Source organism: Girardinichthys multiradiatus, chromosome 15 (genome assembly GCF_021462225.1).
Source record: "Girardinichthys multiradiatus isolate DD_20200921_A chromosome 15, DD_fGirMul_XY1, whole genome shotgun sequence".
NCBI lineage: Eukaryota > Metazoa > Chordata > Actinopteri > Cyprinodontiformes > Goodeidae > Girardinichthys > Girardinichthys multiradiatus.
This window is the reverse complement of record NC_061808.1, coordinates 23598223-23611341: the sequence shown is the minus strand read 5'-3', so window position 1 is coordinate 23611341 and position 13119 is coordinate 23598223. Positions and strand designations below refer to the sequence as shown.

The 13119-nt window shown below is 40.3% G+C and overlaps 1 protein-coding gene across 3 annotated transcripts in view; it reads right to left on the bottom strand.

Moving 5' to 3' along the window:
• syndig1l (synapse differentiation inducing 1-like) overlaps nucleotides 1–13119 on the bottom strand; it is a 108180-nt gene that overhangs the window by 47998 nt on the left and 47063 nt on the right. For all 3 annotated transcript variants that reach the window (XM_047388680.1, XM_047388678.1, XM_047388679.1), the window contains exon 3: nucleotides 723–860. In XM_047388680.1, the coding sequence (XP_047244636.1) occupies nucleotides 723–860 (138 nt within the window). The remainder of the gene's footprint in view (nucleotides 1–722; nucleotides 861–13119) is intronic.

Sequence of the window (13119 nt, the reverse complement as noted above, 5' to 3'; positions counted from 1 at the left end):
TTTCGTCAAAACTCCATTAAAAAAGTTAATGTTTGAAGAAATTAATTTTATTTATGTTTTTTTCACAGTGAAAGGTTAGTGAGGCTACCATAATTCCTACAAAAGAGTTAAAAGTACAAAGTAAATATGCATAAAGGAAATACATTTTTGACAATTCTTTATGTATTCATGCACTTTTCCTAATTGTTTTATGTTCTCTAAACTCCTGCAAAGCAGCTAGAACAAGTCCAAGAGCTCAACATTTTTAACAACTGGCAGTAGTTCAAAGGGTCCTTCTCACCTACGGATTTTGAAAGCCTCTTTTCTCTGTGTTCAGAGATAGAGCCTTAAAAGTGGTTTATGTACTTCCTCTAAAGGAGGCTCTCATCGTGTTTACAGAGCATCAGGCTTACAGATTGGCCTTGAGTTACTGATGGCTTGCTTATAAAAACTGGCCTTGCGTTAGGACTGCCAGTTACAAGTGTTTTACTGGTTGTGATCCTGGTCCTTAATCTTCTGATAATGACTTACACAACACAAAAAAACTGGAAATGTGCATGTGAGTGTGTTCACATTGACCCATCCATGAAAATGTGTGTATTTTTGTGTGTTTGGAAGAATGTAATGTTAGACCTTGACAAACAGATGCTGCATCATTCATGTGTATCGGACCGCAGCTTTAAAGGGGTATTTTTATTTGTGTGTGTGTGTGTGTGTGTGTTTGTGTGTGTGTGTGAACTCACCCCCTGTGAGAAGTAAAAGGCTGCTATCCCCAATGGCCAGAAACAGCAGAGCATTGAGAATATAGCCAGGCCAAGGTGGTCTCGTGGTGGAACAACTATGAAGTTATCTTCACTCTCACTGTCACTGGAGCAGTCCGTCTGCACAGAGGACAAGGTTATAGCAGACTTCTATTTTAAGCACCAACCTTTGACATATTTTAAAGCTCACAAGTAGTGACATGGCAATAAAGGAAAATCTAGTTTAGAGTATTTTAAGGGGACAGTTTGCATTTTAGGTGCCGTAGACAGCTGTCTGAACAAACACATTTCCAAGAAAGAGAACGTTTTTCATACTTGAGAGTCAATTTAGCAGCTAGTTAAAGTGAGGCAAGTTCTAAATGGGATCTTTGTTATCAAAAACAGCTCCAATCTCAAAACCATCAAAGCAGTTTATACAAACACTGAATTATAAACTTATTCATATTGTATATATTTTTGAGTTATTGCATTGAAGCTTGTTATTTACACTTAAAATCCTAAACAGACCACTGGAATAGTCCCTCCTTGTGAAACATAGTTTGCAAATCTAAACACATTTTGCAAAGTTAAATATGTTAAGCATTTGGGGCAACCCCCATTCAACCCTAACCCAGCTTCTTGCTCCAGTTAAGATATAAGCATGCTCTGGCGGCCGGTTTCAGTATATATGAAGGTGTTAAAACGTGATTTATATACTTAACTTAAAAACACCAAATGTCATTCTGTAGAAGTGCAGTTGGTAAACTACAAAGCCCATATTTGTTAGCAGCCAACTGTAGGCTGGCTACTTGAGCAGAGCTAGGTTGACTATTTAACGGTTAGCTAAAATCAGCTTTTCATACCACCAATGTTACTCTTTAAATAGATGAGTGACAAAACAATTAAATATTTTGTCCCATAAGATCTTGAAACCTGCTGCCAAATTTAGTGTATTTATGTTTTAATGTTTATTCTTGCCTAATTCTATGTATGATATTCAAAAATAACAATACATAAATGTTATAAATAACATTTTTCACTGTAATATTAATACTTCAAAAATTTCAGTAGCAGGAGAAATAATCGTTTTAAATAAATAGCATGCGTAGGATTGCTGAATTGAAGTGGAACTGCCTAAGTCTGGAAATTTCTCCTTCACAGAGCTTTCCGGACTTGCAGATTGGTAGTCGTAGATAAAGAGACCACTCTTTTATTTTTGTTGCTAATGATGAAGTGTTTGCCTCAGATTCTAGCAATTAGGTAGAGGTAAATAATGGTGCCTTGCAAAAGTACTAATACTAACTTCTTCACATATTGTCATGTTACATCTAAAATCTTTTTTGTTATGTGGCTTGGAGCTTAAATGCCCCTGGTAGGGTCTCCCATGGCAAACATGCTCTGGGAAACGTGTCATAGCGTTTCAGAGCGGTTCAAACGCCTTCATAAGGATCACTAGAACAAGGCGTGTGACATCCCACCCTGGAGCCAGGCCTGGGGTCGGAACCCCAGCCTGAACGAGGGACCCGAGGCTATGGTGTCACATTCCTGCCAAAAATTAGAGGAGTGTATTAAGCAATCACAACAGCGCATCTTTTAATCGAGAGAGCGCATAGCTCTGATCATGGGCATTATTCGAGAGCCTTTTAACGCAGCCCGGCGAGCAGTAAAACATGCCCCCTGCACCCATTTGTTCGCTCTGGCAGAAAAATTACACTCTAGCTCTGTTTAGTGGGCGTAATTGTCAGTTGGGGGCAGAAAGTCTTCTGATTGATCTGATTGGCCGGATTTTCACCTCATATCCAGTCGCAGCCAGCACAGGATATTGCCTTGTAGGAGAAGAAGAAGAGCAGAGAACGTGACGTGGATTCAAAGCGTTGAAGAAAATGAGGAATAAATAAGAGGGTAAGGAAAGGAAAAGTTGGTTATTGATTGCAACATCTTTTTATCTGCGACATTTTCATTGGCCCAACTGGTCCACATGTGTTTTGTGGACCTGGAAAGGGCATTCAACTGTGTCCCTTGTGGTGCCCTGTGTGGGGCGCTCCAGGAGTATGGAGTTGGGGGCCCTTTATTAGGGGCCATCCGGTCTCTGTACAAGCGGAGCAGGAGTTTGGCCCACATTGCCGGCACTAAATCGGACCTGTTCCCGGTGCGGTGCATGTTGGACTCCGACAGAGCTGCCTTTTGTCATCGATCCTGTTCATAACTTTTATGGACAGGATTTCTAGGCGCAGCCAATGGCCGGCGGGGGTCTGGTGACCAGTGGATTCCGTCTCTTCTTTCTGCAGATGACGTGGTCCTGCTGGCCCCCTCTAGCCAAGAATTACAGCATACACTGGGGCGGTTCGTAGCCAATGTGAAGTGGCCAGGATGAAGATGAAGAAGTTCGAGGCCATGGCTCTCGAATGGAAAAGGGGGGGGCTTCCCCTTTTCCCTTTGGCCAGGAATTTAATGTGTCAATTCATTTGGGACTATGTACACATTAGGTACCTTCCAAAGGCAAATTGTTCCACTGGATTTTATTGAGGGATATCAGAGTAAAGGGCACTTAAAACAAATGTTCGACATGCCTTTTCAGGTTTTTATTTGTAAAAAACAAATAAAAGAACTCAATAGAAAACAATGTAGCATTTTCCTTTCATTTTCATTTCATAATTATCCTATATTTTAGGTTGGTCTATTATTTAAAATCTCAATAAAATAGATAAAATGTTGTAGTTTTAATGTGAAAATATGTGGAAAAGTTCAGGGGCTCTGAATATATCTGCAAGGCACTGTAACTATTAACTGAAGCAACTAACCAAAGACAAGCAAACACACTGTCCTCACTGCTGAACTATAAGCAACAGGCAATGATGAACAGGGTCATATCTCAAATATTTTTTGTATTCTTTTTTGCTATAGTGTGGCACACCGCAAAAACAGATACATGCATTTTGAGAATTTATGGTTGATATCTAGCTAGGATGATATGAACAAAACTGATTTTACGGTAAAATGTGACATATGGTTTTGGTTTTAGCATTACAATAATGTGTGAATAGGTAGAGGTAATTTTCAAGATGACTGAGTGAGAGAAGGATCTCTATTCCTTCAAAAAGAAAAGTCATTTGTGTAATGAGAAACAAAACATGTCACTGTGTGCAGGATTGTTTGCCTTCCCGAAATGTCACAGCTCATATTCATGGACTTTTTGTGATGGCCCATTAGGTTTCCATTAGTTTTGATATATGCAGAATCCCACATTTTGGCTTCTAAACAACAGATGGTATCAAAAAAGGATATGCTTGAAAGTATCCTCCATTTCAGATGTGAAATACTTATAAATCAAACACACCTCCAACCCTAAAGCTTTATGAAACTATTTCACGCTCCACACAATATTCCTCACATGAAACTGCACTGCTCGCAGCAAAAAGAAGGAGAAACATTAGCATTCTCTTTAGGAGGCTGCAGATTCTCAGTCCTTATCCAGAGCAAAAATTATCACTATGTGTCACCATCTACAGATCCATATACAGTGACTGTGACATCTTCTAATATACTCACACATAAACACATCAACAAAGGCAAGTCCAAAACCAGATTTATTTTCAGTGGTTGTGGTAATGAAAGGAAACTGCAGATGGAGGTCACAGTTTCTATATGAGACTATAAGCTGCTTCTTCCCACAATTATCCTGTTTGATGGAAAATGCAGCAAGAAGATAAAAGACTGAAAATAAATGACAAAGAAAACTAAATCAAGGCAATTGAGTCAAAGTAGTCCAATATAATGTTGGATAGTTAATCAGATAGGTTGGGTAAGTGAGACATAAAGTAGGGGAATGGAGATAAAAGCAAACAGTAAATACTGTCTCAGCAAGAGAGTCTATCCCTCGTTGATCCTTTTAGTGTAGAGGTGTGGTTTGGTGAATGAAACTGGATTTTTGTTTTTTATTCTATTTTCTGATGTTATTTAAAGCCTTCATTATGGTGCAACCCGATCGCATGATGCAGAAATGATGTACATTATGTTTTTGTTCCAATTTCTGTCTCTTGTGATACAATGCTTTGCACATTGTTTTCAATTTTTTTACATTACAGCGCAAACTATTGAGTTTTATTGGGATTTAATTTGCTATACCAACACAAATCATACACAAAGCATGATACTGCCACCACCCACATGTTGCATACATGCTAAAAAGCTGAAATGTATTCCCATCGTGTTATGATTTGGGGTTTTTTGGTTTCAGGTTTTTTCCTTATATGCTTTTCACTGCTCAAGTTTTGAATCATGCTTTTGTTTATTATTTTTCTGGTCATGTTTTAGTCTTGTTCGTGTTTTGTCAAGTTTGGTTTTGTTTGTATATTAGAGTCTTTGTTTTTGCCGCAGCCACGTTTTGTTCCGTCTGTCAATTAAGTTTTTCGGTTCACCTGCTCAAAGTTAATCTGTCTCCTTGCTCCACCTGGTTTTCACTCCATATATACACACCTGTTCAGTTAGTCGTCACGGAAACATTCTCAAACCAAGTCTTGTTTTTTTTTATCATGCCATGCCTGTCTTGCCAGCCCGTTTGTTTTGTTGCCTCCTGCTGAGTGTGAGTTTCTGTTATTAAACCTTTGCACTTACCATCCCGCTGCCTGCTCGTCCGCATTCTGGGGTCCTATATCTCGCAAGCCATAACATATCGGTCCCATATGTCCTGTTAACAGATTCTTACACCTGAGCTTTGGATCTCTGCAGCTCCTCCGGAATTATTATGAGCCTCCTTGTTGCCTCTTTGCATAATGCTCTCCTTGCCAAGCTGGTCATTTTTGGTGAGATAGAAATGTCTTTATCAGAGATCAGAGATGTTTAAAAGTAATTTTCCCCAAGTCGAAGTCAAGTGTGTAATACTGGGGTCACCAACCAGTCAATCACAATCGACCTTACGATCTCTGTGTCAATCAATAGAACTTAAAGCAATTTTGGCAAAAAAAAAAATTTTTTAACCTATCAGAAGTTAGGTAATTTCAGGTACATTTTTTTTTTTCCATTTAGCCAACCTGGAACGACATCATGCTACGGCCCAGCTGAAATTCAAATAAGTCATCCCACCTAAATTAAACATTAAAAACTATTCCACAAAGCAGGGTTTTTTCACATTTTTAAAGGGAAGGAGAAGAGGTGAGGACATCTACAACGAGTTTAAATGATGTGTGCTAGACAACAACCCCATTTAAAAATTTGTGGTTATTACCACTGATGGCGCAACAACAACGTGAGGCACACATTCCGGTTGTATAGCTTTATGCCACAAACACTCTAAGTTTCCACATTCCCACAGTTATTGCTGTGTGGTATATCAGCCGGCACTTGCTAGCAAAGTTGCAGGTTTATGTGATGACGCTTGTTGTAAAAATTGACTGATCAAATCCTCACTGTATGAGCAGGATGCTTAACATGGGAACTTACTCTTGCATGCTGATGTCCACTGGTTAAATCACGGTAAAGTGCTGGATCGCTAAGTTGAACTCATACCACAGAGCAATTCATTTTTGAAAGCAAGAAATAAGAATCATGAAGAACTGTAAGAGGAGGCATGTGTTCTTGATTTGGGCTTTCTTAAAGACCTGATGGCTAAATTAAATGAACTGCAAGGCAAAGACAAACTGTTGGCACATGTGAAATGCACTGTCAATGGATTCAAGCCAAAGTGGATCTGTGGACCACACGGCTGAGAAAGGGGAGACTGTCACACTTCCCAAGACTGGCAGAGAATGTGAGCGACGCTAATCCTGAGCAGTTCTGTGTTCATCTGGATAAAGCAGCCACAGAATTTAACAGACGTTTAAGAAAATATTTGTCAGGAAGTACATTGTCAAACTGATCACAAATCAATTTCTTCCCATTAACTTTGAAATTATATGCATAAAGATTCAGGATACATTTTTTTTGCCTAATGGAGTAGGCATGGAAAAATTTAACTACAATGTGACACTGAACTGCAGTCGAGGGCAAAGGACATCGACTTCTGGGAACTTGTAAGCAGAGAAAAATAGCCTTTCCTCTTGTGCAATGAAAGTTGGGGCACTTTTTGGCTACAACATACCTCTGTGAGATGGCCTTCTCACAGATGAAAATAATCAAAGCAAGGCATGGGACAGGGTGTGTCCAACTATGAGCCCAACTACTTAGCACTAACTGATATTCATCCCATTGACATTGGGAAATTTTGTACAGTTTTAGGTTAAAACATTGTGCATTATATCTGGTTAAATGTATTGTTCTGCATTTTAACATTTAGGTCAGTGGGAAAATAAGTGAACTGTTTGGCCTGGTTAGTTAACTGCACTTAACTACAGTGACATATATTTTGAGTACTGCCCTTTGGACTGAATTGGAGAGGTTGTAACTATAATTCCTTGCATATTGTCAAAGCATACATGTATTGATTGTGTTAAGTTGTTAAATAGTGTAGAGTTAAAGCTGGTGATTTTGGTTTTACTCGTGAACTATACTTGTTCAAAGATGAATAAACTTCCATCGGAAGAAAGAAAACAAAAATGCATTCATACAGGAGTTGGGACACACACGTTGTTGTCTGAAATTATTAAGAATACCATGTTGCTAGGTACCTTTTAAGCATGAACTGGACACAACTGCATCAACAACAAAGCCTGACTGCTGCGGTTTTCTTAAAGTGATAGTAACCTATTTACTGCTCTACCATGAATTTACCAAAATAAGACTTCCTTTGTAGTTTGTAGTTTTAAACATAAATGACCTTGGGGTCCGGGCCGGGGTCGCTCAGGGTCAGACACGAGCCCGGGCCAGGTTTAGTTGCTGGAGCGGTCTGCCTGTCTCCAACCCCGGAGGGAAGGGGACCACCTCTTGGGTCCGGGGCCCCTATGGAGTTTCGGCACCTGGACCGACCTGGGAGTATAGAGTATGTATGGGGAGTCTAAGTGAGTGTACGACATCCATTGTTGTTTGTCTTTACGTTGGGTGGGTGTGAGTGTTTTTATCTGTACGCATGAGGGTGGGAATGTGTGATTGTGACTGTGTGTGTCTGTTTTATTGTGTCAGGTTGGGTCTTGGGCTGCTCCCTCTCCTGGATCAGTTTAGGCCCCCCATCAAATGTGGGGCTGGGTGCTTTGGTGTCTGCTGGCTTGCTCCCAGTGGCTGCTTGCGGGGGCCTGGACACCTGGGCTCTGTCAGGTCTCTGCTTGGGAAGTGATATGTCCTGGGATCTCGGGTTTCTGGGTCCATGGCTGGATCTGCTCGGGCGTGCATTGTTGTTGCTGCCGGTGGGGCCTGTGGGCACATCGCTGCAGCTCCCTGGGGCTTCTGCACTGTGGCTGCTGGGTGGTTCCCCTGGGACTCTCCCCTGCTCTTCTCTGGGGGGGTTGCGGTAGTCCTGCCAGTGGTTCTCCTGGGGTTCCTGTGATCTGTGGGGCCTTTGGATGTCTGTGGATCGGATCTCCTCCGTATCTGTCCTAGGTCCCGGGGGGCAGGTCAGTGGCTTCTCACACTTGCTATTGCATATTTTTAAGGAGAAACCTTGTACAGGTCCTTCTCAAAATATTAGCATATTGTGATAAAGTTCATTATTTTCCATAATGTCATGATGAAAATTTAACATTCATATATTTTAGATTCATTGCATACTAACTGAAATATTTCAGGTCTTTTATTGTCTTAATATGGATGATTGTGGCATACAGCTCATGAAAACCCAAAATTCCTATCTCACAAAATTAGCATATTTCATCCGACCAATAAAAGAAAAGTGTTTTTAATACAAAAAACGTCAACCTTCAAATAATCATGTACAGTTATGCACTCAATACTTGGTCGGGAATCCTTTTGCAGAAATGACTGCTTCAATGCGGCGTAGCATGGAGGCAATCAGCCTGTGGCACTGCTGAGGTCTTATGGAGGCCCAGGATGCTTCGATAGCGGCCTTTAGCTCATCCAGAGTGTTGGGTCTTGAGTCTCTCAATGTTCTCTTCACAATATCCCACAGATTCTCTATGGGGTTCAGGTCAGGAGAGTTGGCAGGCCAATTGAGCAAAGTGATACCATGGTCAGTAAACTATTTACCAGTGGTTTTGGCACTGTGAGCAGGTGCCAGGTCGTGCTGAAAAATGAAATCTTCATCTCCATAAAGCTTTTCAGCAGATGGAAGCATGAAGTGCTCCAAAATCTCCTGATAGCTAGCTGCATTGACCCTGCCCTTGATAAAACACAGTGGACCAACACCAGCAGCTGACACGGCACCCCAGACCATCACTGACTGTGGGTACTTGACACTGGACCTCTGGCATTTTGTCATTTCCTTCTCCCCAGTCTTCCTCCAGACTCTGGCACCTTGATTTCCGAATGGCATGCAGAACTTGCTTTCATCCGAAAAAAGTACTTTGGACCACTGATCAACAGTCCAGTGCTGCTTCTCTGTAGCCCAGGTCAGGCGCTTCTGCCGCTGTTTCTGGTTCAAAAGTGGCTTGACCTGGGGAATGCGGCACCTGTAGCCCATTTCCTGCACACGCCTGTGCACGGTGGCTCTGGATGTCTCTACTCCAAAATCAGTCCACTGCTTCCGCAGGTCCCCCAAGGTCTGGAATCGGCCCTTCTCCACACTCTTCCTCAGGGTCCGGTCACCTCTTCTCGTTGTGCAGCGTTTTCTGCCACACTTTTTCCTTCCCACAGACATCCCACTGAGGTGCCTTGATACAGCACTCTGGGAACAGCCTATTCGTTCAGAAATTTCTTTCCATGTCTTACCCTCTTGCTTGAGGGTGTCAATAGTGGCCTTCTGGACAGCAGTCAGGTCGGCAGTCTTACCCATGATTGGGATTTTGAGTGATGAACCAGGCTGGGAGTTTTAAAGGCCTCAGGAATCTTTTGCAGGTGTTTAGAGTTAACTTGTTGATTCAGATGATTAGGTTCACAGCTCGTTTAGAGACCCTTTTAATGATATGCTAATTTTGTGAGATAGGAATTTTGGGTTTTCATGAGCTGTATGCCAAAATCATCCGTATTAAGACAATAAAAGACCTGAAATATTTCAGTTAGTGTGCAATGAATCTAAAATATATGAATGTTAAATTTTCATCATTACATTATGGAAAATAATGAACTTTATCACAATATGCTAATATTTTGAGAAGGACCTGTATACACAAGCACGCTCACACTCCGACCCACAGATGTTTAGATTCAGGTGGTAACAGATACACAATAGTTCTATGTACTGAGCTGCATTTACCACTAAATAGATCTTTAATTCATAAGTACCATGCACTTTTTGGTAAAAAAGCTGTTAATATGAACGTTTCTGCAGGTTTAGAAGCAAGCAGGATATTATCTTGTAATCTCTTCATCCTTCTTTCTTTCCTCTATTATTTTTTCCTTCTCTCCCCTTTACGTTTGTGCCCCACCTCTCTCTTTTGTGCTTCTTATTTTTTCCTTTTCATTTCTGTCTCCGTGTCCATAACAATTGAAATAATCCAAAAGCAGTTTCTAAAAAAGTTTCTTTTACAAATATCAAGCAGAGCTTTAAAGCGTTGGCTGTAAGGCTCCACTTATGAAAGTAAATCTGTTGGGCTTCTTCTTAGCACCCAAACAACAGTTCTGAGTGCTACTCTGCCAGACAGGACACAGTTAAAAAAAAAAAAAAAAACATATATGAACTAAAACCTGGCTCTCACAAATGGAATGGGGGCAAAAAGGAATCAGCAGTATTAATCATCGTGGGGCTGTTGGTAGCACTGCTGCCTTGAAACAAGAAGGTTCTTGGTTTGAATCTCAGCCTGGGGTATTTTTGCATGGAGTTTGTATGTTCTTTCCATGCATGCATGGGCTCTCTCCGGGTACTTTGGCTTCCTATCACAATCTTCCTATCACAATTGTTTCTTCTTCATAGTCAGAAAATCTTTTATAACATTAGGAAACTATGTTCTAAATACAATTTTAAAACCTTTTCTTGTCAAGGTACACTATGTATTATAGCATTCAGTTGGAGAAATCTGTGAGATTAATACTATCAAGCTACAGCAAACATGAACAGACTGTTAAGAACCATTAACAGTCCACGGTCTGCAAACATCGCTGGCTAATTAATCAAGGACATCCTTTTAACTGTCAGAGCTTTGGTCTCTAACTTACATTCAGGCTTGCTATCACCCCTTACATTATTTAAAGATTACATATAATATAATCCCATCTCGAGGTCAAGTCATGAGTTAGGGCACAAATCTGAAGTCTTTTTTTTGCGACTTAAGTGCGATGTTAGTCAGTTCTCATTTCTGGTCTTGGTTGGTTTTTGGTTGTGTATACAGTTGTGTACATATTGCAGACAAATGAATGTTCTGTTTGTTTAAACTTGTTGTATTAGTAAGACCACAGAGTAGTAATGTTTGCACTGTATTAAATGTGAAAAGGCTGTAAAAGAGGAAATGCATTGAAAAAAACATTTGCCTCCAGGAGTGAAACTTATTTCAAAGAATTATTACACCACATAACCCCTATAGCCATGTGGTATGATTGATGATGGAGAATTAGACTGTGGGTGGTTGAGACCCTACCCTGGCCCTGTTCTCTCATTGTAGGGGGGAATTTTGGATTAAGCTTTAAACACAAATGCAAAAACAAAACAAGCAATATTTGATGTCAAACATGATTGAGCCAGCAAAAGCTTTCACATTCTCCTTTGCCTGCAGAAAATAACTGACTTGGCTATCAAGCTGCGCTCACAAATTTGTTGAAAGCTGGAAAAAAAAGGTTCCTGTTGTGGTAATCAATATATTTTAATTCTCCTTATAAAGAAATGTGGAGGCTAAGAAGGTCAGATGAGCAAAATACAGCTCACATTGTGCATAATGTCACTGCTATAATGGCCTTAAGCAGATGTTATGGTGCAATCACTGCAGAGCCAAACCAGCTTGGATGATATGTAGTCAGAATTCGTTAACATTATATGCACAGCCCTGTAGCTATTTAGAGGATAAAACTAGCAGCCTTCAACAATACCACTGATAAATGTTTTTAGAAGAAGAGAAGTTCAAGTAGCAGATGATGTTGGTAAAGTAACTGCTGACTGTATGAGTGCCCATTATTCAAACTTTTCAGACAAAAAACAGACAGCTCACAAGCAATCTTATGGACCAATTATTTTCCTGTTATGACACAATTATCTTTTATTTTCGCTGAAATCGACATGAGAATCAATTTCAAATCAGTCTCTGCAAACATAATGTTGTGTTACAGGTCACAAACCTCTGGGTTTACAGCAAAGCAGAACTGTTTAAACATTTCATGCATAACCTTTAATGAGCATCTGTGTGCGGCTGCCAGTCGGTCACATCTACCAGAGTGTCCTAATGAGTATGGATTCAGATATTTATTCCAAAAAGTGTGGGAAATATGAAAAGTTGCTGACAAGTTGCAAACAGCTAACAGATACAGTAGCTTCATCATGTTCCATGACCAGCTGAATGGTTTGATTCATTTGTATATCAGGGAAGATGTCCTCTAATAAACCCAGTGTTTTCTAAATTAGGCTAAAAGTAAATGGGCTAAAGGGCTCCATTTTATACCATGAACTGGTTTATTTTATGAAAGCTTAGCTTCAAAAGTAACATACTACTACATACATGATTTTTTATCTTTTTGCAAATGTAGTTAAATTCATGTGCCTATGTTTTTCACAATTTATCAAGTTACAATCACAATGTACTGTCCTTTTTTAGCTTCACCCATCTTACCATGAATTCTGACCAGCTCCCCTATCTTTGTTGAAGTACGGTTTCCCCACAGCATTCTTTCATTCTCCTGCATTCTTTCAAAAGTGACCTTCTTCCATCCTCTCTTACATAAAGGGCATATTTGTGTTATGATTTGGGGTTGTTTGGTTTCTGTTTTTTTTTTTCAAATCATGCTCATGTCTTGCTTTCTGGATCATGCTCATAGTTCTCGATCATGCTCACGTCTTGTTTTTCTTGATCGATGTCATGCCTGTCTTGTTTGCCTCATCTGCCTGTTTGAGTGAGTTTTTTGTTAATTAAATCCTTTTGCACTTACCGTCATGCTGCCTGCTAGTCTGCATTCTGGGTTCCTCCGTTGCTCTAAGCCTAACAATTTGTAGAGTGCTTAGCTAATAGTTGTCCCCTCAACAGATTCTCCCAACTGAGCTATAGGTTTCTGCAGCTTCTCCAGAGGTGTAATGACTCTATGAGCTTCTCTTATTATTGTTTTCCTCGTCCGGCCTGTCAGTTTAGGCCATGTCTTGGTAGGTTTGCAGTTCTTCCATGCTCTTTCTAATTCTCCACATGATATCCCTGATCTATATGCTGAGTTCTTTGGTCTTTATAATGCTGTTTGTTCACTAATGTTCTCTAATGAACCTTTGAGGCAGAACAACTGGATTCATACT